The sequence below is a fragment of the Sminthopsis crassicaudata genome, chromosome 1 (assembly GCF_048593235.1).
Source record: "Sminthopsis crassicaudata isolate SCR6 chromosome 1, ASM4859323v1, whole genome shotgun sequence".
NCBI classification, from domain to species: domain Eukaryota; kingdom Metazoa; phylum Chordata; class Mammalia; order Dasyuromorphia; family Dasyuridae; genus Sminthopsis; species Sminthopsis crassicaudata.
This window is the reverse complement of record NC_133617.1, coordinates 166,440,653-166,467,254: the sequence shown is the minus strand read 5'-3', so window position 1 is coordinate 166,467,254 and position 26,602 is coordinate 166,440,653. Positions and strand designations below refer to the sequence as shown.

The 26,602-nt window shown below is 35.0% G+C and overlaps 1 protein-coding gene across 1 annotated transcript in view; it reads left to right on the top strand.

Annotated features, from left to right (window-relative positions):
• Positions 1–26,602, top strand: part of F13A1 (coagulation factor XIII A chain) — a 189,234-nt gene that overhangs the window by 56,905 nt on the left and 105,727 nt on the right. The window contains exon 4 of the mRNA XM_074270966.1: positions 12,131–12,382. Within this exon, the coding sequence (XP_074127067.1) occupies positions 12,131–12,382 (252 nt within the window). The remainder of the gene's footprint in view (positions 1–12,130; positions 12,383–26,602) is intronic.

The following is a 26,602-nucleotide window of genomic DNA, read 5'->3' as shown; positions in this document are numbered from 1 at the left end:
TAATAATATTGTATGACAAACAACCACGAATGACTTAGCTATTCTTAGCAATAAAATAAGCCAAGACAATTCCAAAAGGCTCATGATGAAACAAATGCTATCCACTTCCCAAGAAAGAATTGATGACGTCTGAATACAGAATAAAACACACTTTTTAAAATTTCTTTATTTTTGTTGGGTTCTTTTTTTGGTCTGTAGTTTTCTTTTTACAATAGAACTAACATAGAAATATGTTTTACATTATTTCATATATACACTCAATATCTAATCACTTCCTTCTCAGGAAAGAAGAACAAGATGCAGAGAATTTGGAACTCAAAATTTAAAAAAAGGAAAGTTGTTTTTACATGTAATTTGAAAAAATTTATACATTCAGAAAAAAATAAACCATTTAAGCAAAAAGAAAAGAAAATGATGTTTCAGGTTGCCTTTTGAAGGAAAAGAGGCATTGCATGAAGTAGAGATGAGGAAAGACTACATTCCAAGGAACCACAGATGGAGTGTCCCATGTAAGGAACAAAAGGAAAGTCAGTTTCTTATATTACATAGTGGAAGAGTGGAAAAACATTTAAAAAGCTGTTTGGGACTAGGTCTGAATGACTTTAAAAGCTAAACAGAGGAATTAATATTTTCCTTCCTGGAAATAGAGCCACTGGAGTAATTGAATAGGGAACTGACATAGTCATCTCTGTCCCTAAGAAAAATTGAAAAGTTACTAAAGGATGGACTTGAGTGGGGAATAAAGCAGTGATAATAATTAGGAACTCATTGCTATAACCACAGAAAGAAATGATAAAGTTTTGAATTTAGCTCAAACTTCTGAGATAGAGAGTAGTAAACAAATGTGAGAGATATTATGTAAGTAAAAACAGCAAGATTGGACAACACAGTATTTCACAAACTAAAGGATGAAGGATGAAGGGGAAATTGAAAATAATGTTGAGACTATGAATCTAAGAGACCATAAGAATGGTTGTGCCTTCCACAGAAATGGACAAGTATGGAAGAATTGGAAGGGAGAAACAGTGAATTCTCTTTTCATACAAGTTGAGTTTAAGAGGTATCTGGGCTTTGCAGTTTGAAAGAAGCGGGCCATCTCCAGTCGTCTTGATCTATAGCTTGCCACTGAACTCAGATGGCTCTGGAAGGGAAAATGAGGCAGGTGACTTGCATAGTTCTCCCTCACTTAAATCCAATTCACTTGCATGTCATGGCAGCACCTCCCTGATGTCATGGTCATCTTTGAGAACAAAGGACAAACAAGAACAACAATCCAATAAATAATTGGTGACTCAAGATTGAACCTCATAGGAGAAACTGGGACTTGACATAAATGTTTGCTAGTTATTGGCATAAAGATTATACTTAAGTCCATTCTGATTGGCTATTGAGAGAGAAGAAGAAAAAGTAGGAGATATAGAACAGAGTCTCCAGAAATATTCATAATTAAAATGGAAATATCTAGAATGAACCAACAAAGGACCTTGTGGGCCAGGTAGGTGTTAAAGTGGATAGGGTGATGGACCTTGAGTCAGGAAGATGAGTCTTCCTGAGTTTAAATCTGATTTCAGACACTTACAAGCTGTGTGTCCCTCAAAAAGTCATTTAACAATGTTTGCCTCAATTTCCTCATTTGTAAAATAAGCTAGAAAAGAATATAGCAAACCATTTCAGTATTTTTGCCAAAAAAAGGAAACAAACCCCAAAATAAGGTCATGGAAAGCCAAATATGACTAAAATAAGTGAATAATAATAGCAAAATAGAGTTTATAGATTGTGAAGAGGTAGAAATGACACAAGAGTATAATGCAAGATCATAGAGCAGTAAGTAACCTCAGAGGCCATCTGATCCAATTGTCTCATTTTACAGATTAAGAACAAATGCTATTTCCACTGTAGCACACTGGGGGAATTTTCTCATTAGCGGAAGATAATTGAATCATGATTTTAAGGCAAGTAAAAATTGGGGGAGGAGGGGTTTGCAGGAATCAGGTGGTAGCAAAGCAGCAGCAGCTGGTTCTTCTCAGGCATCTAAATTAAGAAACACTTAAGGATTGGGATCCTTGGACTAGACTGAATTTATGCTTGATGGCAGCACAATAACTTTATGGCATGATAGTAGATGCATTACCTGTGGACCAAGGCACTTACCTCATGACCTCAGAGTCACTGAAAGTGCAGGTTTTCTTTGGTTTCCTAAAGCATGGAATTTCTGATTGACATGAATAATATATCAGATATATTATCTGCACCTCCCTTGCAGATTCTTATATGTCTAAAACTCCAGAGGTCAAAGATGATGACTCTGGAGATTTTTTTTACAGAAGCACCCTTACAATGCATGGTTAAAGGCAATTTAAATAGTACTCTTAGTTTTATAGTTTGTGTACATCGTGGCTGACATGACCTGCCCTTGGAACCAACCATGGGAGAGAGGAAGCCGATAAGCCTTTTAAGTCTCTACTGCATGTGCCATACTAAGTACTTTACAAATATTATCTCATTTGATCCCACAATAACCATGTAAGACAGATGCTGTTATTATTCCTTTTTTTTTTTTTACAATTGAGGAAACTGAGACAGACAGAGATAAAGTGACTTGCCCAGGATCACACAGCTAGTTAGTGCTTGAGGTTGAATTTGATCTCAGCTCTTCTGCCACTTTACTGCCTCTGATATGCCATTGTTTCTATAGGAAAATTCAAAACAAGTGACTATAGAACATAACCCATTAGTGAGTTGAGGATTGCCTCTGCAGAATTCTGCACAAAGCTGGTGTTCGGAAGAATATTGCAGATTGAAATGAACTTTCTCCAAGATCATTTAAGTGTGGCAGAATCCAAAAAAGAAAATGCCCAAGTTCCTGTTACCCTTCTACTTGGTGGATGACATCATAAATAAAGTTGTTCATTCATTCAATTAGATAAATATCCATTTAGTACCAAGAGATATGTTAGAAAGAGCCAGAAAGAAATCAGAAGGTTTGAGAAGAATTGACTGAATTCCTTTTATTTTGATGAAAGAGAGGAGGCGGAAAGGGGGCGGAAGGGAATCTGTGTTTGAAAGTACTGCTCTGTTGGCGGCAGGCAGATACTGATGTTCTCTCGGCCCACCACAGCAGAGAGGGCTAACTGAGACAAGGGAAAGATGGTAGTGGCATCTGTGGTCAGGACCCATATGAATTCTGTAGAACATAGAGCATTTGTGTAGGGCTTATGCTTTTCTAAAAATGATTTGCAAAACCCAATTAAGGAAGAAAACTAAAAGTATATGTTAATTGCAAATTCTCTTGGGGAAAGTAATCAACTTTATATAAATTGTGAAAGAATAAAGTGAATATTTTTAGCAATTAAGTGTTTAGGAGACTGGTTTCACAGAGCTTATATTAAAAATAGAAAAACAACTTTATTTGGAGGAAATTAATTTTTTTCTTATTTAGCTTTTTTTAAAAATTAAAATGTAACAAAACATTGAAAAGTCAATATATATATTTATGTATATCTATATACACATATGTGTATATATGTAGAAAATATTTAAAGGACAATTTGCATATGCAAATATATGTAAATTGATCCTCACTGCTTTTTTAACATACATATGTTGTGTATGTGTATCTGTGTAGAACTCAACAGTTCAAAGAGGTGATGGCTAAAACGTATTTATTAAATGGGAGTGGTATTTTGGTATATTTAGAGAGATAGATATCTAAGGCACTATTCACATGTATTATATATGTTTATTGCTGACATCTGTGTGAAGTGTGTGTGATACATAAATACATAGTCTGTGTTTAGTCACTTTTCATGAGTAGTAAATATGTTTATAGTCTTTACTAGTGTGACATGTGTGACCCATGTGACATATAGATATATATGTAGGTATACGAATATGTTTTATTGTTCAGTCATGTCTGACTCTCTATGACCCAATTTAGTATTTTCTTGACACAGATACTAGTTTTACCATTTCTTTTTTCTAGCTCATTTTACAGATGAGGAAACTGAGGCAAATAGGATCAAACAGGTAGGAAGTATCTAAGGGCAGATTTAAAGTCAGTTTTTCCTGACTCCAGGGTCAGTGCTCTAATAATTGGCCATCTAGTGGTATAGCTACATATATCTATCTGAATACCAAGGTACTATAAACATGTAATAAGTGCATTTATAGTTATTATTTGTGTAATCCATGCATGAATTGAAGTCTTGTTTAACTTTTTTTAACCATATGTTTTATGCATATACCATACCATATGCACATACATTTATCTATAACTCTGCGTGTATATAACTATATTTCTGCATGTGTCTATATAGGAACTACTCAAATGTATTAAATGTGTTTATAGTCATCACTTTTGTGGGTTTTTGGAGTTGTTTTGTTTTTGATTTTCAGATTGAAATTCATAAATGTACAAAAAATAAGAGTAGTGACTATTGTGTAGTATATAAACACATTCATATAGACATGCATATATATATATATGTTTATATATATATATGTAGTATAATAGATATACATGCAATTAAATACTCTAAGCACTGTCCTGAATCTGCAGTTGAACAATCTTTTTCAGCATGCTAAAAGTAAGAGGATTATTTCGTTGAAAGATGCTTGTTCCTTTGAGATGCCTTCCTTGCTCCCAACTCAATCACTGGAGATTCCTCCACCATGCTGTCACTGAATAGGTTATATACAGAATTAAACATGGCATCATAGCATAACTCACAAGAGCATGAAGTTATTATTGCCATTTCAAACCATAAGCTAATAACTAGATTTTACATCTTGTCCGTATGAAAATGTTCACAAATGTTGGTGTTCATTTTTCTTCCTTTGGAATTAACATGCTCACTAACAGGTCTTATAGCTACAGTCTTGGATTACTTATCTCTACCACTGATTATTGGGATTCTTTTCATATAGAATATTTAACACCATTATTTCCTTTTCTCTCCTCTCCTATATAACTTTAGCATCCTCTCCTCATTCCCAAACCCCTTTCATTTCCTTAGTTCTTCTGGAAATCTCTCCCATCCCTAAAGTCCTCAATTTCTCTTGATTACCATTCTTCTAGGTCATTCTTAGAGGTTGCAGGGCCAAGTCACACTACCATCACTTTCTTTTCTTTACCTTCCTATCACCCCCAATATATACAGATAGACTCAAGTTAAAATGAGTATTATGGGAAGCTTTCAAGAGCACCAGCTCTGGAGTAGGGGAATCTGAGTTCAAATCCCACCTTTGATGCTTCTACCTGTATGACATCTCAGTTTTCTTGTCTGTAAAAAAAAGTCAGATGAAATGAGTTCTACGGTGCCTTTCAGCTCTAGGAAGTCAAGAAAGATCAATCTATACCCTTTGGAGCAGGAGATAGCAGAATCACTTTCTTTGTTCTTAATATATCTAGAATAAAGTACAAACTCCTTTAGAATTTAAGCCATTCACAGTCCAGAGCTCCAGCATCTTTCCAGACTTACTATATAGCTATCTCTTTCACATATTCTTTGTTCTAACCAAACTGGCCTACTTAGAGTTCCTCCTACACAAATTACATCAGAATATTGCTAGTTATTGGCATAGAACATTTCTATAGATTGTCTCCTTTTTCTGGAAAGCATACCCTGCTCATAGAATCCATGACTCCCTTCAAATCTTTGCTCAAGGATCACATCTTAAACAAGGTCTTTCACAATCTCCTCCTGCTACTGGTATCACCCCTCCTTCAATTGTACATATTTTGCAGTTATTGATATGCATATATGCTGTTTTCCTTCATAGAATGTAAGTTCTTGAAGACAGAAATTATTTCATTTTTGATTGTGCATGCCTAATATTTAGCACATTGACTGAAAGATATTAGACATTTAATATGTACTTGTTGATTATTTGATTGACCTGCCTTATTTGGGGCTGAGGGTATATGAATTGATGACAGACATACGAGTCTCCAGTCTCACTGAGTACTTTCTTTTCCCTTTGCTGCTGTCTCATTCTTGAGTTGTTATTCAGCCATATCCATCTCTTCTTGACTCTGATTGGGGTTTTTCTGACAAAGTTGCTGGAGTATTTGCCATTTCCTTCTCTGACTAATTTTACAGATGAGGGTCTAGTAAGTGTCTGAGGCCAGAATTCAATTAAAGAAGCTGAAGCTTCCTGATTCCAGATCTTGTCTCAAACTCCCAAGTCACCACCATACTTCAGGACCCCCAAAATTACAGGATTGAGAATACTGATTCTATATATTCTGCTTTCGTGTTAGGTTTTTTATCTTTCCTATATAGATGTCACAGAACACAACATCTAATTTCATTTATCCCTGCTCTATTAATCACCTTCCCTTTGAAGTTCCCATTTTCTAGCACATTACTTAATACTACCTACAGATAGCTTTTTTCCTGAATATTTCTCTAGGCTTTCTAAATCTTCATCCTATTCAGATACTCACTGATTTTTCTCTGTTCTCTTCCACCATCTTCTACATACCTACCCCTTCCAAGGATCTTTATAATTCCCTATACTAGCATCAGATTTAATTTTTTTTACTAACCCTGTGATTCCAGATAAGTCATTTAATACTGTTTACCTCAGTTTCCTCATCTGTAAAATAAACTGGAGAAGGAAATGACAAAACACTCCAGTGTCTTTGCCCAAATGAGGTCACAAAGAGTCAGACATGACTGAAATGATTAAATAACAACAACATTATCAGACCATGAGCTGTTTTGGTAAATATTAAATATCATTTAAATCTTAAAACATTTTAATTATTTTCATTAGCTATGCTATAAAATTAAACAAAAATTTAAAAATATAGTCTCTAGTGGTGGAAGACCATGAGAACTTAGTTGAGATAGAATTTGGGGGAATTGTAGAGGGCCTAAAACCAAAGCATAACTGAAGGCATTTGCTATTAGGTTAGCAACAAAGCCATAAAGTGAGAACTCAGTGGCCTGCTTCTTTTTATAAGTGTTTGAGTTTGGGGATGGGAGGAGGCAAAGAAGTAGAGAGGTGAATATCTCCAGAGTATAAAAGAGAATCACTCAGAACACCAAGATTACTTTTAGGCCAGCCTGTTTCAGGTAATCCCTCTGTGGTTATCCAGGAATCATAAAGGTTTTATGGGTAATAATGAATGCAGCCATTATTTATAGCCTATGCAAGCCCCTCCTGACAGTGTAATGATTCCTCTAAAGCCATTTGAACCTTGAGGGAAAATGGCATTTGCAAGAGGGAAAAGATCATGTGTATTTTCTGGCAACCTATGAAGGCAATTCAACCACAAAGCTTAGGGAAGAAAATGAAGAGAAGGAGAATGGGAAATGGGAAATACTGGAAAATAAGTAACCACAATGTGAAACAGGTTTCCTTGCAGCATCTGCCTCTCTTTAGGATCAAAATTAGAGCTTAAATAGATCATTGTCTCATTTCCCAGAACTAACCCCAAAGAGGGATTTCTCCCATTTTCTCCTAAAAGGCCCTGGCCAAACCATGGTGATGGAGATGCCTGACAGGAGCCCTGAGAGTACTTTCTATTTCCCACCCCCACCATGCTTTGAATCAGATTTGCTAACAATATGGATCATTCTGAACAAGACTTCATATTAATTGCTTAATTTTCATTGTCACAGTCACCAACATAAACGTTGTCTATAATAATCACAGGTGACTAATAGGATCTGACTTATTATTAGATCCTAAATTTAGAATTGCAAGGGACCTTAGAGGTCATGCCATTGAGCCACATCATTTTACAAATGAAGACACAAAAGACCCTTCTAGTGAAATAGCTTAACCAAAATCTCAAGGGTAGTAAGTGACAGAATCAGGATTTGAATCAAGATCTTGACACAAAGTCCAGTGCTCTTGCTACTGTACCTTATTGCTTACCTTCTACCTACTCAGTTATCTTGCCTTCAGTCTCCTATCACTCAATCTTAAATATCACTGACATATTGATCTTGCTATTTTTTTATCATATCAACCATTCACTTGCTCGGGCACACATAATAGTTCTCCATCACCTACAATAACATCTCTTTTATTCCCCTGTATAAATCTCCAGTAAGACTGATCTCCTCACTAGTTCACAAGCTATATTCAACCTCAATTCTGTATTATATTTGTGATGCTACTTTCATCAGAATAAGTATAAAATTCCTAAATGGAATTTGCAAAATCCACAAACTTTTAAAAATGAAAATCAAGTTATAGGGAACTATGACTTTCCATAGATTCATAAAATACAAGAACTTAAGGGAAGCACCAACATGTATAATATATATATGTATGTATAAGCATATATTACTATAAATGTGCTATATACTGTATATATACATATATGTACAGAATGTCCATATATACTAGATAGCTATATGTACATACATAATATGCACATACATATTGTATATGTACAGTATATATACTATATACATATGCATGAGTATGTATATATGTAATTCACATACATATATATATATATATTCACACATATAAAAGAGCCTAGCTAAATTGGATGTTTATGTACACATACACACATATATACACAATATATATATCTATTACTATATATTATATTCTGGATAACCACATATGTATATTTGCACATTTATTATGCACACATATATGTATATATACACATACACATAATTTAGGCATATGCTTTTATTTTACATAAGAGGAAACCGAGGTTCAAAGATTCGAAGCAATTTTGCCAAGTTTGTAAGTGGCAGAATCATAAATAGAAACCAGTTTTCCTGACTGCTAGCCCAATGCTTTCTTTACTATACTGTACTTTCTTTTGTCTACCAGAAACATGTAAGTTCCTTGAGGGTAAACACTGTCCCTGGCATCTCCAATGTCTACTACATTGCCTTGTACAAAGTAAATGCTTAGTAAGTGTTGAATTTGGATGGAATTGAGTCTACCTCTCACCTTGTCCAGAGTACTGAATTCATACAAGGTATTTGTTACTTTTAGGGTTGACTAAGTAAGTCTGGGATGAATAAGTAAGTCTGAATTATTCTGGGTATAAGGACCAGGTCACTCACAGTCATCATTTTCTTTTTCTCATTCAGATTGTTTTGTGCATGCTGTGTAGTGTTCACACACACATTTGTCTCCTATAATACAGTATACTTAGAAATCCCCATCCCCCCAGTAATACAGAAAATCAATAATAAAGGAGCTCTCTTTTTTTAAAAAAAAAAAGTACAAATTTAGTTGTAGTGAATAAAAAAATAATAGAACTGCTATTTTTCAGAGCAGTCATAGCATACCTTCAGTATTATGTATCCATCCTTTTCTTCCTCAGTTGACAGTCACAAGGAAATAATTATATAAAAAGAAACTAAAACACTAAAGAACTTATTCCCACCTTCTTCTTAACTTTCAAACAGGTGCCTTGGTTGGCCTTTTTCCTAGAAACATTATTACTCTCTAGAGCCCTCATCACTCTGCTGAAGCATCTACATCAAAGACAAAGTTCCCAGCTATGGGGCCATAGTTCATTTATTAAACTATTTCACATAGCAGTTGATACACTAAAAACTGACTTAGATTAAAAACATACAACACTAAGCAGGACAAGAAATTTGCCACCAAACCTATAAAAGCCCAAGAGATGATTAAAAAAACATAAACAAAGAAATATAAAAAGGTTTAAGAAATGATTACCAAAGTGTGAACTTATAGGTAAAACAAAGAATGGGAGCTAGTATACCTTATTTATCTCTACTTGATTGTGATCACTCATACCCCATAAGTATCTTGAACCTCAGTTTCATTTCTATGAAATAAACAGAATAACATCTTAACTACATGAAGAATACTTCACAAAAAGATAAACTACTACATAAATGCTAAAGATGATCATTGGACTCTATTCCAACACTCCAAAAACTATATAAGAAACCTAAATATGATCTTTAAACTCACTTGAGAAATTGGAAAATTTTTAAATGTGTTTATAAGTGGGATGAAAAGTAGAAATAGGGAACAAGAAATTGATATATTTTAAAGTTGGATTGCAATACTAAGCTACAGTTTGCAAAAGATCCCAGTATTCAAAAGGGAACACTTTAATGTCAAAAATTTTATTGTATTTTTTTTTTATGTTTAGGGTAAAATCTCCTGAGAGTTAGGATCACATATGGCATAATGAAAAGAATACCTGCCTTAGATTCATAGCATTTGTGTTTGAAGCCTGAATTTGTCTACTTTATTAATTGTGTGACCTTATATAAGCCACTTATTTGATTTCTTTGGATTTCAATCTCCTGATCTGTAAAAAGAAAATAAAGAAAACAATAAACTAAATTATCTCTTAGATCTTTGTTTTTATGACAGGTAGGGAGAACTGAGAAGAAGAACTGAGCTTTATTTGAACTGTGAAACTTCTTGTTTTGGAACAGCAAGTAAAAATTACTCTTAACTCTTTCATTTCCCTCCAACTTAACAACAACAACATCATCATCATCAATCATCATCGTCATTATCATCATCATCTAGCACTTAAATAGCACTTACTATGTGCCAGGCACTATGCTAAGCACTTCATAAGTTTTATCTCATTTGATCCACACAGCTACACTAGGAGGCAAGTGCTATTCTTATACCCCTTATACAAGTGAGGAAACTGAGGGGACACAGAGATTAAATGATATGCCGAGGGTCAAATACCTAGCAAGTGTCTGAGATCAGACTTAAACTCAGATCTTTTTTTTTTTTTTCATGTCATGTTTTATGTGCTGCACTGTTTAACTGCCTAAGTTACGTAAACTGCCCAAATAACCACCCAAACCATCCAGTGCAGAGAAATATTTAGGAGTTCCTGTGCATAAAGGCTTTTGGGGGCAAGATCAAAAAGAAAAAATTGTAGAAGAAAACTTCCCTCCTTGCAATATTAGGTATAAATAAGTTCTCTCCCTCTCTCTGTCCCTCCCTCTCTCTGTCCCCCCCCCTCTCTCTTTTCTCCCCTCTTCTGCCTCCCCTCTCTCAGTCTCTCTCTCAGTCGCTGTCTTTTTCTCTCTGTCTCTGTCTCTCTGCTTCTCTCTTTGTGTTTCTCTCTGCTTCTCTTCCCCCTCTGTCTCTGTCTGGCTGACTATTTGACTGTCTATCTGTCTGTCTGTCTCTCTCCCTGTATCAACAAATCTTATGTTAATTGATTCTTTTTTTGAGGGGGAACCCAGACCTGTGATTTCACTAGTGAAGGGAATCCCTGCTGTTAAGGAACTTCCTCTCCCACTGTAAAGCCAGGCATTCGCTCAGCAATTTATCATTTTAGAGAGTTGCCTGGTGGCACCAACAGGATAAATGACTTGCCCAGGTCTGTGTGGCAGTATGTCCCAGAGGCAGGGTTGAAGCCAGGTTTGAACCTGAAGCCATGTGTTCCCGTCTCTAAGGTCAGCTCTCTATCCATTATACCATGCTGCCTATTATAAATTTCTTTTATTTTTATATTACTTTAATATCTAAATAAAGCTTTTCCCCTCTCCCCTGCCCCAGAGAGCCATCATCTCCTTTAAAATCGTTTCTAAATTCAACAAAGCCAACCAAAGCATCAATCATGTTTGACAAAATATGAAATATCTCATACTCATATTTCCTCACATCTGCAAAAAGGACGAGGATACCGTTCTTGTCAGGTACCAATTAAGAGAAAGAGACCATCACTACTGAATCTCCAGCTCTGGCAAATTGAGAAATTAAGTTAAAACAATATGACCAATTTAGTAAAAATTGAGGTTCTATCCTTGTCAAATTGCTACTGGAAAATGAATATTATCTGTGTGTTTTTTAAAAAGAGAGTAGTCAAGGAATAGGAAGTTCTGCTCATAACAGATTAGCCCAGAATTGATTCATTTATGGTGACATCAAGTTACCACTGGAGCTGAGAATAAGGCTCAGAATTCTTACTTTACTGTCCTCCTAAGGGCACAGTTTAATGGGAAGATAGTTTCACAATAGCCAAAATTTTACAATTCTGTTTTTTCATCCTGGTTGCGTGTCTTTTTATTGTCCAAGCATAATGTGCTTATAAAATAGGAGCAGCTTGAAAATTCTTACTAAATTCTCGTTTTTTTTTACATTTTTCTTTCTTTCTTCTTTTTTTTTTTTAATTTTTTTATAGGTCGCTACCCTCAGGAAAATAAAGGGACATACATTCCTGTTCCCATCGTGTCAGAGTTTCAAAGTGGAAAGTGGGGGGCAAAGATCATTTTGAAAGAGAACCGATCTATCCGCCTCTCTGTCCAGTCCTCCGCAAAGTGCATTGTGGGGAAATTCCGCATGTATATTGCTATCTGGACACCCTATGGCATCATCCGAACAAAGAGAAACCCAGCAACTGATACTTATATTCTCTTCAATCCTTGGTGTGAAGGTGAGGGGATATATTATTCATTTCTTCTCTCTCATAAAGATACTATAACTAATTTATTTCTAATGTGTGAGTCTTTGGTAGAAAAGGAAGTGTTTTACAATGTTTTGCAAGGTGAGTGTTGAAAACTTTACATATATTTTGAAAATAAAAAGCTATTATTAATTTTTTTTAAAGAAAAGAAAGGGAAGTGTTTTTTTAAAGAGACTGGGGAAAAGTTGTAAATTTCCAATATCTGCCTATTAATTATTAGATATTACTCTATTAAGTGAGGATATACATTCCATGGGTTATGACCCTAATGAAGAAACTCAGAGCACATCTCCCTGATTTTCAAAGTTAATATAATAGTTCCCTCTGACTTCAGTTGAGAGAAATAACCAAAACTCTTTCCTACTACTCATTGATTCTCATGGTTTTCCTATTTTCTTTCTTCCTAAAGAGAAGTTTAATGCCAATGTTTCATAACTATCTAAATTTATACAAATTAATTTCCATAAATGAAATGTTCTGACCCTAAACCTTTATCAGGACCTCTGTTTATTCATTCCTATTCATTTTTTTTTCTCTTATGGTGATCATCATCAATGAGTATTCAGTTCTAGGAGGGTTTTGTTTTTGTTTTTGTTTTTTGGGCTTTTTTTGTATTATTTCATAGAGATCTTACATATATCTTAATATATTAGGAAAGCACTGTTCTGAGGCTCACAAGTACCGTCTGAGTTGTATTATTGTATTTATAAATGTGAATGATTATAATGAATACAAATGATTTCATATCCACGTTCTTCCAAAATGGGTTAACATTTTTATTGGTTTTGAACAATCCCTTTTGATGTTTTTGTTTTTGTTTTTGTTTTTGTTTTTTAGTAAATAGGCTAGTTTCCTTACATGGGATATGACATTAATATTCTGAGGCTAGTGACCTGTTCTCTATAGAACTGGTATTTTGAATTGTTTGTTAGAGTAGCGGTGACAGGTTGCATTGGGCTACCCAGAGTCATTTTTCCCCAGAACTTGTGACTCACAGCACATATTTTCTAAAATAGCTGACCAGCCTCAGGACACTGAGAAACTAATTCAGTCATATGAAGTTCAAAATATTTTTTTCATTTTCAATAATTTTCAATTTCTTCCAGTCAACAGGCAAAAGTTGATATCTATTATGGCGTAAGTGTTCAGGTTTGAAATGGGGAATATTTATGGCCTTAATTTTTTTAAGGAACCTATCTCCTTTTTATAACATTTTTCCATGGAACTAAATTCCCTTGTAACATTATCATAACCTCATGTTTTCATGGAACAAATTAGTGACAGTAAATTGGGATATGTCTATGAAAAGTTATGTGAATTTCCTTTTCACTCCCTTCTACTTTTCTACATAATCAAAGACAAAGACACAGATAAGCACTGAAAACATTTCTTTCTTGATCAATAACTGTGGGTGCTAAGGGTGTGAATTTCTCTAATTGGTTGTACATGCAGTTTCTCTGTAAAACATTGTTGATATATTTTTGTGTGTGTGATTAAAAAAAAGGAATATATCTGGTAAAACAATGACATGGGAAAAGATTAAATAAACGTACCATAAGAAAGATTAGAAGTTATGCAGGCCTTGATATTGAGGGAATTTTTTTAGATATATGATCAAAATTTATTTTGTTTAGTCTCATATGTTTCCTTAGAATATGCTTCAAAGTGTTAATTCCCTACTTCCTTCTTTTTCCCATGCCCTTGGAAACAGATTTATGCAAATGAATTCTGAAATGCTTAGGGTATTTTTACATTCTGGGTGTATGTGGGAGGTACAGGTGGGAAGGAGAAAATGAAATATTCTTCATCACCCCATTCACTGTCTGGCTCTGCCCCGCATGGTTCCCTAGAGTATGATATTGAAAGGACACTTGTCTAAAGATGAGTGTTATGGAATTAGCATTTGGAGCTTCTCTATAACCCTTCTGTATATTTAAAATAAATGACTATACCTGTATGCACTAATTTATAAGGAATAAGTCATCAGGGCCTGGAGTGAACAGTAAGAAATGTAGTTAGGGTCCATAGACCTAGAGGAAAAAATAGGAATTTTTTGTTTGTTGAAATTGAGTTGAAATATTTTTATAAAAGGGGTTCTTAACCAGATATTAATGAATTTAAAAAATTTTGATAACTGTATTTCTGTATAATTGATTTTCTTCATAGTGCTATTTTAGGCATTCAGAAACATTATTCTATGAAGGGGTCCCATGATACAAAATAAGTTAGAACCCTAGAATAGAAGAGAGAGTTAAAGAACTGCCAAAGATGTAATTTGATTCGAACCAGGAAACTAATGGAAGCAATTTGCTTCTTTGAGTGGCAAGGAGGGAGGAGAGAAGAGTTACATAGAAAGAAGGAGGAAGAAAGAAAAAAATAAATATCTTATGGATTATCATATATAAAAGAAACTGAGTCAGGAAATAAACTAGGTAGAGTCATCAGTGAGGGCAACTAGTTGGCACAGTGGATAGAGCACCAAGCCTTGAGTCAAGGAGATCTTAATTAAAATGTACCCTCAGACACATTAGTGTGACCTCTCTGATTGCCTCAGTTTCTTCTATCTGTAAAATGAACTGGAGAAGAAAATTACAAACCACTCCAAAAGTATCTTTGCTTAGAAAACTCCAAATGGGATAATGAAGAATTGGACATGGCTGAAGACAACTGGACAACAATAGCAAAAATGGAAGCTGATAGGAAAGAGCAATATTCTCCATACTATAGCCCCTCAGGAAGATGTCCTTATGTTCGAAAGTTGTGTCAGCAGAAATTATAACAAAAACAAGGAGCTTGGCATTTTCTTGCAGCCTGTTCATGCTGGGCAGAAGAGAAACAGTGACTTAGGAGCAAGTGGTCATTAGTATTTCCTGGGTATGCTCACTGTCTCCATGCTTATACTTTAAGTTTGTACCATCTGGGATCTCCCCACTCAAGCTGCCCTCCAGCTGCCTCAAAGGCTGTGGGAGGACATTTCTTGTTCTTCTCTACCTACACTGCATGTTGCTAGTTATTTAAGACAAGAACACATTGGCTAGTTCAGTTTTGACTGAGTTTGCTGATTAGTTCCACTGCAGTGTAATAATTAATTAATGAGAGTTAAGTGGTCTAATAATTAATTAATAATGAGTTAGCATTTATATAGCCCTTGAAGGTTAGCAAAGGGCTTCACATGACACCTAATCTGATCCTCAAAACAATACCAGAAAGCAAGTATTATCATCTCTATTTGATAAAGAAACTGAGATTGAGAGAGAGTGAGTCTTGTCCTGGCACACCTGGGTGGCACAGGGAATAGAGTACTTGCCCTGGAGTCAGGAAGATTCATCTTTCTGATGATTAGTTCAAATCTAGCCTCAAACACTAGCTCTATGTCCATGGGCAAGTCACTTAACCCTGTTTGCCTCAGTTTCCTCAACTGTAAAATGAGCTGGAGCAGGAAGTGCCAAACTTCTGTTGTATCTTTGCCAAGAAAACCCCAAATGGGGTCATGAAGAATTGGACATGACTGAAAAATGACTGAACTGAGCTATTAAGATATTTTTGTTTGTTTTGTTTTCATTTCCAGTTACTCTTTGATTCTTGGTGAATGTTTTGAGAAATTTGGATATTTATTAGAAACTATTAGAGGATCCTAGATAGAACCTTTAAAATGATCTGATCTAGTACTCCCATTTTACAGAGGAAACTGAAACTCAGAGAGATTAAATGACTTCAATAAGTCAATCTTTATTAAGCACCTACTATGTGTCCTCAGGACACTACTAAGCACTACTATATGTCCTCAGGAAGCTTACAATGAATAGGAGAAACAATATGCAAACAATATATACAAAGCCAACTATTACAAGTAGAATAAATAGGAAATAATTAATTGAGAGAAGGCACTAGAGGTATTGGAGTAATCTTCCAGTAAATGATAGGATTTTAATTTTAACTTAAAGCCAGGGAAGGTCAGTAGGTAGAAGGAAGGAGGGAGAGTTTTTCTGTGCATAGAAAATAGGTAGAGAAAATGCCCAGAGCTAACAAATGGAAGTAACATTATGGAATAGTCAGAAGGTCAGTGTCAGAGAATAAAGTGTTAAGAAGACTGGAAAGATCAGAGAGAGATAGGCAAAAAGGACTTTGACTGCCAAGCAGAGCATTTTGTATTTGCTCTTGAAGGCATTAACGAGCTAGTGGAATTTATTGAGTTGGGATAGTGACTTGATCAGATTTGGCTTTAAGAAAAAACACTTTAGTGGCTGAATGGAGAATAGATTGGAGGACATTGCAACAATTCAGATTTGAGGAGATAAGGATCTCCGCTAGAATGGTAAAAAAATCAATGGACAGAAGGAGACATAGCTGAAAGACTTTACAAATGTATAATCAAGAAACTTTAGCAGACTCCTTGGTTGTCAGCCTAAGAGGTTGAATGGGAGTGGGAGGAAGAGGAAGAGGAATGGTGTTGTCCTCCTAAGAGGAGGGTGGGGAAAGACTTATGGAGAAAAATAATGAGTTCTGTTTTAGACATAATGAGTTTAAAATGTCTACTGGACATTCAGTTTAAAATGAAGTCTGAAAAGCTGCTGGGTCAACAGAAGGGTTGGATCAGGAAAGATAGATTTGAGAATCATCACTATAAAGATGTTAATTAAATCTATGGAAGCTGATGAAATCAACAAATGAAGTGGAATACAGAAAGAAGAGAAGAAGGCCCAGGACAAAACTTTGAAGGACATTTATGGTTAGAGGGCATGATCTGGAGGAGGATCCAGCAAAAAAGACAGGAATAATCAGAGAGGTAGGATGAGAATCAAGAGTTGCCTATGGTTACACAGGGCTCAAGTGGTAATAGGATGGACAAAATAGTAGAAGACAAATTCAATTGCACAAGTTTAACCTATGTTGGATTGCTTTCTGTCTATGGGAGAGGATGGGGAAGGGAGAGAGAACATTTTTGGATGGTGAATGTTGAAAACTATCTTTGTGTGTATTTGGTAAAATAAAAAGTTACTAAATTAAAAAAAAAAAGATTCAAGCTCTCACAAAGCAGCAGCACTGGCATTCTTGATGTTCCTCTCATGGGGACACTCAATCTTCCTACTCTCACCTTTTTTATTGGTTGTCTTACATGACTGATATGCTCTCCCTCTTCATCTCTGCCTCCTGATGTCAATGGCTTTTTTTCAAATGTGAGGTAAAGATTACATGTTCTTTTTTATAATATAAATAATAGGTTTTTTTTGTTACTTTCAAAATACATGTGAAGATAGTTTTTTCAATATTCACCCTTGCAAAGCCTTGTGCTGCAAATCTTTTCTCCCTCCCTTTCCCCCACTCCCTCCCATAGACAGCAAACAATCCAATATAAGTTAATATTTTTCCGTCCCTTCATTGTTACTGCCTTCCCTCTTACTTTTATCTCCAATATACCAGGGTTCTTCATAAAGTCTTTACACAGAGAGGATTTCCAAAACAGATGTTTTGAGTTAAACCTTTCTTAAATGTATGCCTTATTATAATGATGGCCTCATTATAATGATGGTGTTTTAAGTTTAAGCTTATTCTTCCCATGGATACTGTGAGAAGAAATAAACCTTTATTAATGTCTTTATCATGTTATTTGAGAATAGTAATCACTGCCCTCCCAGAATGTTAGATGTCAATTTGGGCAGAATTTGGGATTACTGACTACTTCCTCCTCCTCCTCCTCCTCCTCCTCCTCCTCCTCCTCCTCCTCCTCCTCCTCCTCCTCCTCCTCCTCCTCTTCTTCCTCCTCCTCCTCCTCCTTTTTCTTCTTCTTCCTTCTTTTCCTTATTTCTTCCTTCTTTTGCTTTTCTTCTTTTGTTTCTTCATCACTTCTTTTCCTTATCCTCCTTCTTCCTCTTTCTCTTCTTTTTTCCCCCTCAATTACATGCTAATTTTTAACATATTATGTTTTTATTTTTGGTTTTAAATTCTATTCCTCTCCTTCATCCATGTTCCCTGAAATGATAAGCAATCTCATATAGGTTATACTTGTGCAATCATATAAAATATTTCCACATTAGTCATTTTGAACAAGAAGATTTGAAAAATAAAGACGGAAGGAAAGAAAGAAAGTCAAAAATAGCATACTTGAATCTGTATTCAGGCAATATCTATTCTTTCTCTTTTCTTTTTTCAAAAAAGATGGGCCAACTTTCTTTTTGTACTGAGTGGTCTGCATTTTTATTTTTTGGAATTTAGCTCTATAAAGACAGTCTTATAAAGTCCATTGTGTTTTAAATGGAACTACATGCCTGCACCTTAAAACCAAATAATGCTGGCCAGTGAATGGCCAATAATAGTCCCAACTCAAGCTTCAGTGACTCATTGCTTAAATCTTGATGACTTACAGTGTAAATAGAAATTTTGTTTATTCTGGTCAGAAACTCAGAGAGTTTTCCTTTCTTGAGACACATCAAAGACCTTAGCTTACAAGGGTCATGGTCTCCTAGAATATCCATGGCCACCTCTAGTCTTCCTGATCTATATCTTGCCACTGGACCCAGATGGCTTCTAAGGAGAAAGTGAGCTTGGTGACTTTACACAGCCCTCCTTCACTTAAATCCAATTCACTTGCATATCATGGCATCACCTCCACGATGTCATGGTCTTCTTCAAGAATGAAGGGCAAACAACAATGTTTGGAATGGTAAATTGGGCCAATTTTTGTCTCAACTCTTATCTAGCCCCTAGTCATTGAATGTTCATGCCTCAGACAAACTGATATCTGGGAAAGACTTTAATTTAGAAAGGCCAAGGTTACCTACTGCATCCTTGGACACCCCCAATCTTCTTGCTCTTTGTCTTGTCACTGGGGTTCCATAATTCTTGAGGAGTGAGGCTGATGAGTTTGTGCAATTATGTCTCACTTAAATCCAATCCGCATGCAAGTTAGTACATCACCTTTGGAGTATTATCTGTCTACTTCAAGAAGGAAGGATCAACAACAACAGCAGTTGTTTACAAGTTGTCTCCCTCATTGAAATATGAGCTATTTGAGGGCAGGGACTGTTTCTGTCTTTTTTTCTAACGCTAGTGCTTACTTTAATGCCTAGGACATCATAAAAACTTAGTAAATGTTTGTTGGCTTATTTGAACTTTGTTACTCAAGATGTAATAATCCTGGCAAGACTTTGTACCAAAGAAGGAGTAATAATTATTCCTAAATTGGAACACTAAGGTCTAAATCTATGGCCCCATGGGATCCTTACTCTAGTAATCCATGATACTCCTCCTCTGTACCACCCTGCCAGGACCCAGCTCATTTATATCATCTACTAGGTTCCAGCTGCCACCACTTATCCTCTATTTCCTTAATTCCCCCTGGCCTATTCCTACCTGGCCCAGAACAGGGAGGTCTCTTTCCTTTTCCTCTCACAGATTCCTGAAAATAGCACATACAAACCACCCTCTTGCCTGTTTAAGTGAGAATTTGTAATAATAGTAATTTATATCAATATAGTTCTTTAAAGTTTATAAGAACTTTGTATATTAATAATTATTATTGTTAATGAATTAATAAGTTATCATAACTTATAAAATGAATAATAATTGATGTAGCACTTACTATGTGCTAGGCACTTGCTAAACATTTTACAATGATCTCATTTGATCTGCACAATTACCCTGGAAGAAAGGTGCTATTATTATCCCTGTTTTACATATGAGGAAACTAAGGCAAACGGGTTTAGTGGCTTGCCCAGGGTCACACAGTAAACTGACTTCTGAGGCTAGATTTGAACTCAAGTTTTCTTGACTCTAAGCCCAGGACTCTATCCATTGAGTCACCTAGCTGCCTATCTTATTTGATATTTGGCTCATGCCAAACCTGTCAGGTTTGTGTTATTGCTATTCTCATTTTATAAATAAGGAAACTGAAGTTTCAAGAGGCTAAAGTCATACAGCTTTATTTACCATAAATAGGAGCAAAATACAAAGTGTTTCTGAGAGCCGGAGATTTTATACATATACATATATATATATATACATATATATATATATATATATATATATATATATATATATATATATATATATATATATATATATATGTATATATATATATATATATATATATATACCAACACACACAATTGAATTCAGACTATTGTTGTGACTATACAAGAATTCTGGATAATTCTATATATTTTAGTAGGTTTGAGGTCCTGAATGAGCTAAATAGTTAATTTAGTCTGCCAAGAATTCACTGGAGGGTAATAATAGTTTTCTTGCAACTATGACCTCAGGAAATATAATCCATTCCCATCATCAACCTTTGTTTATTTATTCATTTTTATGTAGTTTTAATGGAGTATGGCTGACTCAACTGCAGCCTTTTTTCTCACAAACATACACTTTACAAAATGAAGTTTTATTTTCCTCTATATCTGAGGTACTCCCAGAACAGCAGGTGAAGTCCATTCAGTCATTCAAATGAACCCACAGCCCCTCCTCACCTCAATTAGAACTCTACTGCCCAGCACTATGTCAGTGGTAGCCTGGAGGACTCAGGCAGTGAAGGTACTCTCCTAAGAATGCAACTGACTCCTAGGTAAAGAGTATAAGTCAGCAGAATAAGGCATCTCCACACCTGGGCTTTGTTTGGATGCTCAATTATTTACCAAATTCTTGCATCATTAATAATACCATCAAATTTGCATAGCACTTCATGCTTTTCAAAATACTTTCCATCATTATTTCATTGAGAACCAGGTCATTGACAAGTACTCTATTGGAAATTGGAAGTTCTAGTTCTCCCTGTATGGCCTTGGACAAGTTACTTTACTTTTCATGGTCTCAGCTTCCTCATCAATGAGGTGCAGGAATTAAATGGTTGACCAAGGAGCTATAATCTTTAAAACAACCCTTTGAAATTGATGGAATATCATTAACCCTAATCACTGAGTATTATTAATTCTGTTTACATAGAGAAATCGATTCATTGACTTGCTCAAGATCACACAGAAAGCTAAGAGTAATAACTTAGGTCTCTGGACTTTTGGCTCAGTACCCTTACTACTTGTTTTGAAAGTCAAAGTCCTTAGTTCCTCTGATTCCATAGTGATAAAAAGATCTGCCTGAAAATTTCAGTAATTGTAGTTCCCAGGGCTCTAACCAAGATTGTACAGAACTACCATGAAAGAGAAGGAGGGAGGAAGGTCCAAGTTGATATTCGTGAGATCAAACAATATTTTTCTCTACAAAGAAAAATAATGTATAGTATCAAGGGCATAACACTCCCCAGGAGGATAAGTTCTAAATAAGGAAGACCTGACATTTTCTTTGTAGATACTGTTCTGTGAATAATAGTCATATTTCTAAAGGTATTTGAGTATGCTTGAAAATTCCTTAACCAGCAAATCTGGCAAATGAGTACAAATCAAAAACTCTCAGGACAGATATAATCTGTGATGTATGCAGCATGTTTAGCAGGGTTTGGCAGCTTAGGTTTCAGGGGCCCAATAGATTCTAAGGTCAAGAAGGCCATCCTCTAGTCTTCCTCTAGTCTGTTTGACTGCTTCTAGACAGGATGGCCATTAAACCATTCTAGAAAGATGGATGAATTTGAAACTTCTAGAAAAGCTAACTCCAGAAATGCCATTTTTAATATGTTACCATGTCTCACAACTCCTACAGGCAAGATGTTGTTCCTAATGTCAATTCCGAATCCCTCCTAAATGCAGATTATCACCCCACCTGCTTAATTTCAGTAATGAAAAATATTTTTCAGGCTGAACTCCTTTTTGTAGTCTTTCTCTAGTGATTCAATCCCTAAATTCTTTTAAAATAGTTAATAGTAATAGCTAAAATTCACATATTACATATTTACATATGATTAAATATATAACTATATTATATATCTATTTTACATATATAAAATTATTATTTTATTATATTATGTTATATATAATTATATATAATATATGTCCCAGACATTGTGCTAAGCACTTTATAATTATTATCTCATTTGATTCTTAGAACAACATTAGGAGGTAGATGCTGTTATTATCCCCATTTGTAGATGAAGAAAATAGAGCTGCAGTGCCTTGCCCAGGATCATACAGTTGCTCAGTGTCTGAATCTAGATTTGAATTCAGATCTTCCTGACTCTAAACCTGGTGTTCTATTCACTGTACCACCTAGCTGTGGGAGGAATATGTTAGGTACTTTCTTCCCTAGTTATTACAAATTTCCTCATTCGGGGTTGCTCCTTTCAACTTGGCAAGTCAACCAGGCATTTTAAAGAGTACAGATCCTTTAGTTTTCCATATGTTTTTGCATTAGACAAAAGATATTTCAAAGTATCAAAAATCTAAATACATAACCTCAAGAAATCATTAAGAGATAAATTACTTAAAGGTTAGAAATAACCTAGAATTATGGATCCCAGAGTTAAAAAAAAACAAAACAAAAAAACAAGGTTCAAATACTGTCTCTGAGATACATTAGCTATATAACTTTGACAAATCATTTAACCTCTATGTGCATGAGGCAGCTCCCTCAAACTAATCTACTACATCAGAGAAGGCCTTGGCAGGTCCTTTGTACATTGCCAATTAGTAGGAGAAATCCCAGCAGCCCTCTGAACAACAGCTTTGGATTTTCTTTGATCCCTAAGTACATCTTGCTGGGATGCAGACCTTTAGGAAGTGAAAGATTTCTTAAATTTGTAAGAATGTCTTACTTTTTACCTTAAAGTAGTATGTGAGTAAACTCAAAAGACTTAACAACCAATACCAGATAATAGTCTATTCTCTCCTCTAGAGATGACTCCCATAGTAAAATTAATTAAATCAGTATTCCTTTCTACTGTTCTGGTATAAATTCTAATTTTCCCTGGGTGAGTAGGCAAATGGCAGTTCCCAAGACTGTCTGAAATCAATTCTATAAACATGTCCTAAAAATGTACCAGCCCACAATTTTATTTTTAACTACCCCAACATCTTTACAAATGGCAACAGTAAAATAAATGAGATCATCTTTCTTTACTATTTACCTAGCATAAATTGTTAGCTACCCTTGGTAACTGGTTATTTACAAGATTGCCTGAAAATACTCTCTGGCTTCAGTGCCAATCATGGGACAACAGGATTTTATTCCAATATCTCCATGCATAGTCACTGTAACAAGATCACAATCAACACCATTGATATATATTTTTTTTTGCATTCTTTATTGTTTGTCTCTACTGACCAACCTACAAAAAAGTCACTTAAGATCTCTGGGGTCCTTTGCTCCATTTCCAGCCCACTGAGTAACAGGAATCTTATCTCTCATTCTGGTTCTAAAGTATTTGATAGTGTGATGCTTTAAGGCAGCCCATGGGGAGTCAGCATTCAGATAGAAAGATCTAGGATTAAATTAGGTCTCTGATATATACTGGCTGTGTGATCTATGTAAATTATTTAACCTTCAGAGCCCCAAGATTTAAAGTTGCGAAGCTTTAAACTGTAAAACAGTGGTGGGGATCAGAATTTCCTCACCTGCCTTTGACTACACCAAATAAACCATTCTCAGGACTGAAAAGAGAATACCCCAAAACATGAATCCCCTGAAATGTAGTAATGTTTGGCTTACAAAACTATGAGCAATTTTGCTGTATCTGTCTTTGCTACATGTCAGTTTTCTTAATTGCAAAGATGTCTTGCTTTTTCTACTCTTCACAACATCTCCATAAAAGCAGATAAAAGGCAAAAGAATTCCAGGGGTTAAATCACTAAGTTTCCACTTTTTTTTCTTTTTTAGCCCATCAAACAAAGATTTTGGAGTTTCCATAGTGATATGAATATTTTTTTACCTAGCTCTAGGACAACTGTATTTTAAAGTGACAGATGTGCTTTACCCCTTCAATCTTCCCATAAACTCAAGAAAAAAAATTTAAAATTAAAATGCAGGCTTCTCAATTTGACTTTCTATGACTTGCCATGGATTCATGATCATGCCTGTCCATCTTGTGGCATGATTTAGTTGAGTGGCTGGAAGGAAAAGGAAACCTATTCTTGAGTCACAAAACTGCCCCCTGTCCCTGATATGTGGCTTTGATTTATAACGTGCTATCAATAATAACCAAAAGATACAAAGAAATTCTTGGGTAGGAAAGGAGTCCCTTTTCCAAATTTTTTTTTCAATTTTGTTATAAGTATATGAAAACAATTCACAATAGCAAAGAGAAAATGAATAATGAGTCTAAATAAGCTTAGAATCTCTACAAATGTGTCAAAATGAAATCTAGTCAACAAACATGTATTAAGCACCTACTACTCAGCAGGCATTGTTGATAAATTCTAGAGAAAGACAGACACCATGACCAGAATGGGTGATGACACAAACAAGCAGTTATTTCATAGAATTGGATAACAAGAGTAGTCATGAGAGCTGACATTTAACTAGTGGTTTAGGGTTTAGAGCCGGTTTATGTTCTACTTAAAAGTTCTTTCATTTAATCTTCATATCAACTTTTCTGAGGTAGTCGGGGAATAATCATTATTATGACTCTCCAAATGTAAAAACTCAGGTTCAGAGAGATTAAGTGACATACATTCCCAATAATATCTTATTAAGGGACAGAACTGAATTTGAATACAGAACTTCTAAGTATAATTTAACTTCTTCCAACTACAACTTTTGGACTCTTGCTATAACTCCAGTTGACTTCTATTCCATTTATAGCTAACTGTTATAGATACACTATGACATATATATATATATATATATATATATATATATATATATATATATATATAAAATTTTAAAATTCCTTTTTGCTCTTTCTCTTAATTCATATCCTGTATTATACCTATTTACCTTTATCTAACACTTTATTGAAAGTCTTCAAATGTAAAGTTATATTATTCAGATTGTTGATTGATTGATCTTTATCAGTGTTTCTTGCTGTCTGACATGGGCAAGTCACTTAACCCTATTTGCCTCAGTTTCTTCACTTGTAAATGGAACTGGAAAAAAAGATAGTAAAACATTCAGCCTGACATGATTGTAAATGAGACCGAAACAATAATTAGCCTTTATTTTCAATCCATTTTAAAGCTGAAGGATTTAGAGGTGTAGCATGGTAGACAGACTTAGAAACACATATTTAGGTTTGAGTTTAGACTCAAGTTTTGACTAGTTGGATCGCTTAGCACATTGTAGTTAACTTTGCTGACCCTTACTTTCCTCTTCTATGAAATAAAGATAATATGGGAACTACTTACTTTTCATGCTTTCAGGAAAATGCTTTGTAAACCAGGAAGGACTATGGTAGATCATTATTTTTTGATGAAAATTTCAAATTATATGAAAATTATGATATTAATGTAGAAAACTCAACCTATCAATGAATGAATGATAAAGCATTTATAAGTGGTACAGTGGAAAGAGTTACAGGGAGATTAATCTTACTGAGTTCAAATCTGGCCTCAGAAACTACTAGCTATGTGATCCTGGGCAAGTCATTTAACCCTATTTGCCTCAGTTTCTTCATCTGGAAAATGAGCTGGAAAAGGAAATGGCAAATTACTACGGTATCTCTAACAAGAAGATGCCAAATGGGGTTACAAAGAATGAGATCTGACTGGAAAAGACTGAAATTATCATGTGCAATGCATTGTCAATCCTGGTGATATAAAAAGCAAAGTAAGACAGTTCCTACTCTCAAGGAACTCACCTTCTAAATAGGGGAGACAATATTAATGGAAGATTTTAGTTACAAGTCAGATAAAAAGGTCCCATTGTCCATAGTGGCAAAGCAGATCCTTCCCACTGAGAAAATCATAATTTCTGTTGTTGAACTATTTAACAGTGTCAAGAATTTGGTGGCAAAAAAACTTTGTTTTAATTCTAATCTAATTATAACATATTATACTGTATTCTGGGAATATAATGTGTTTTTAATGATACAGTTCCTGCCCTCTAGTAGATTATATTTTCTTGAGGGGAGAGAGTGGAAGACAATAAATATACAATAAAGCATAATAAAAAAATAGGGCTGCTCCTATTGTCTCTAGGATAAAAAATAAATTCTCGTTTGGCACAAAAACAAAAACAAGAAGATTCTAAACAATCTGACTCCAACCTACTTTTCTAGACTTATTAGTAAACACATCTCCTTGTCACAATCAATCTTCCACCCAAATTAGTCTCCTTACTGCTCCTTATACCAGACCTTCCATCTCCAACTGC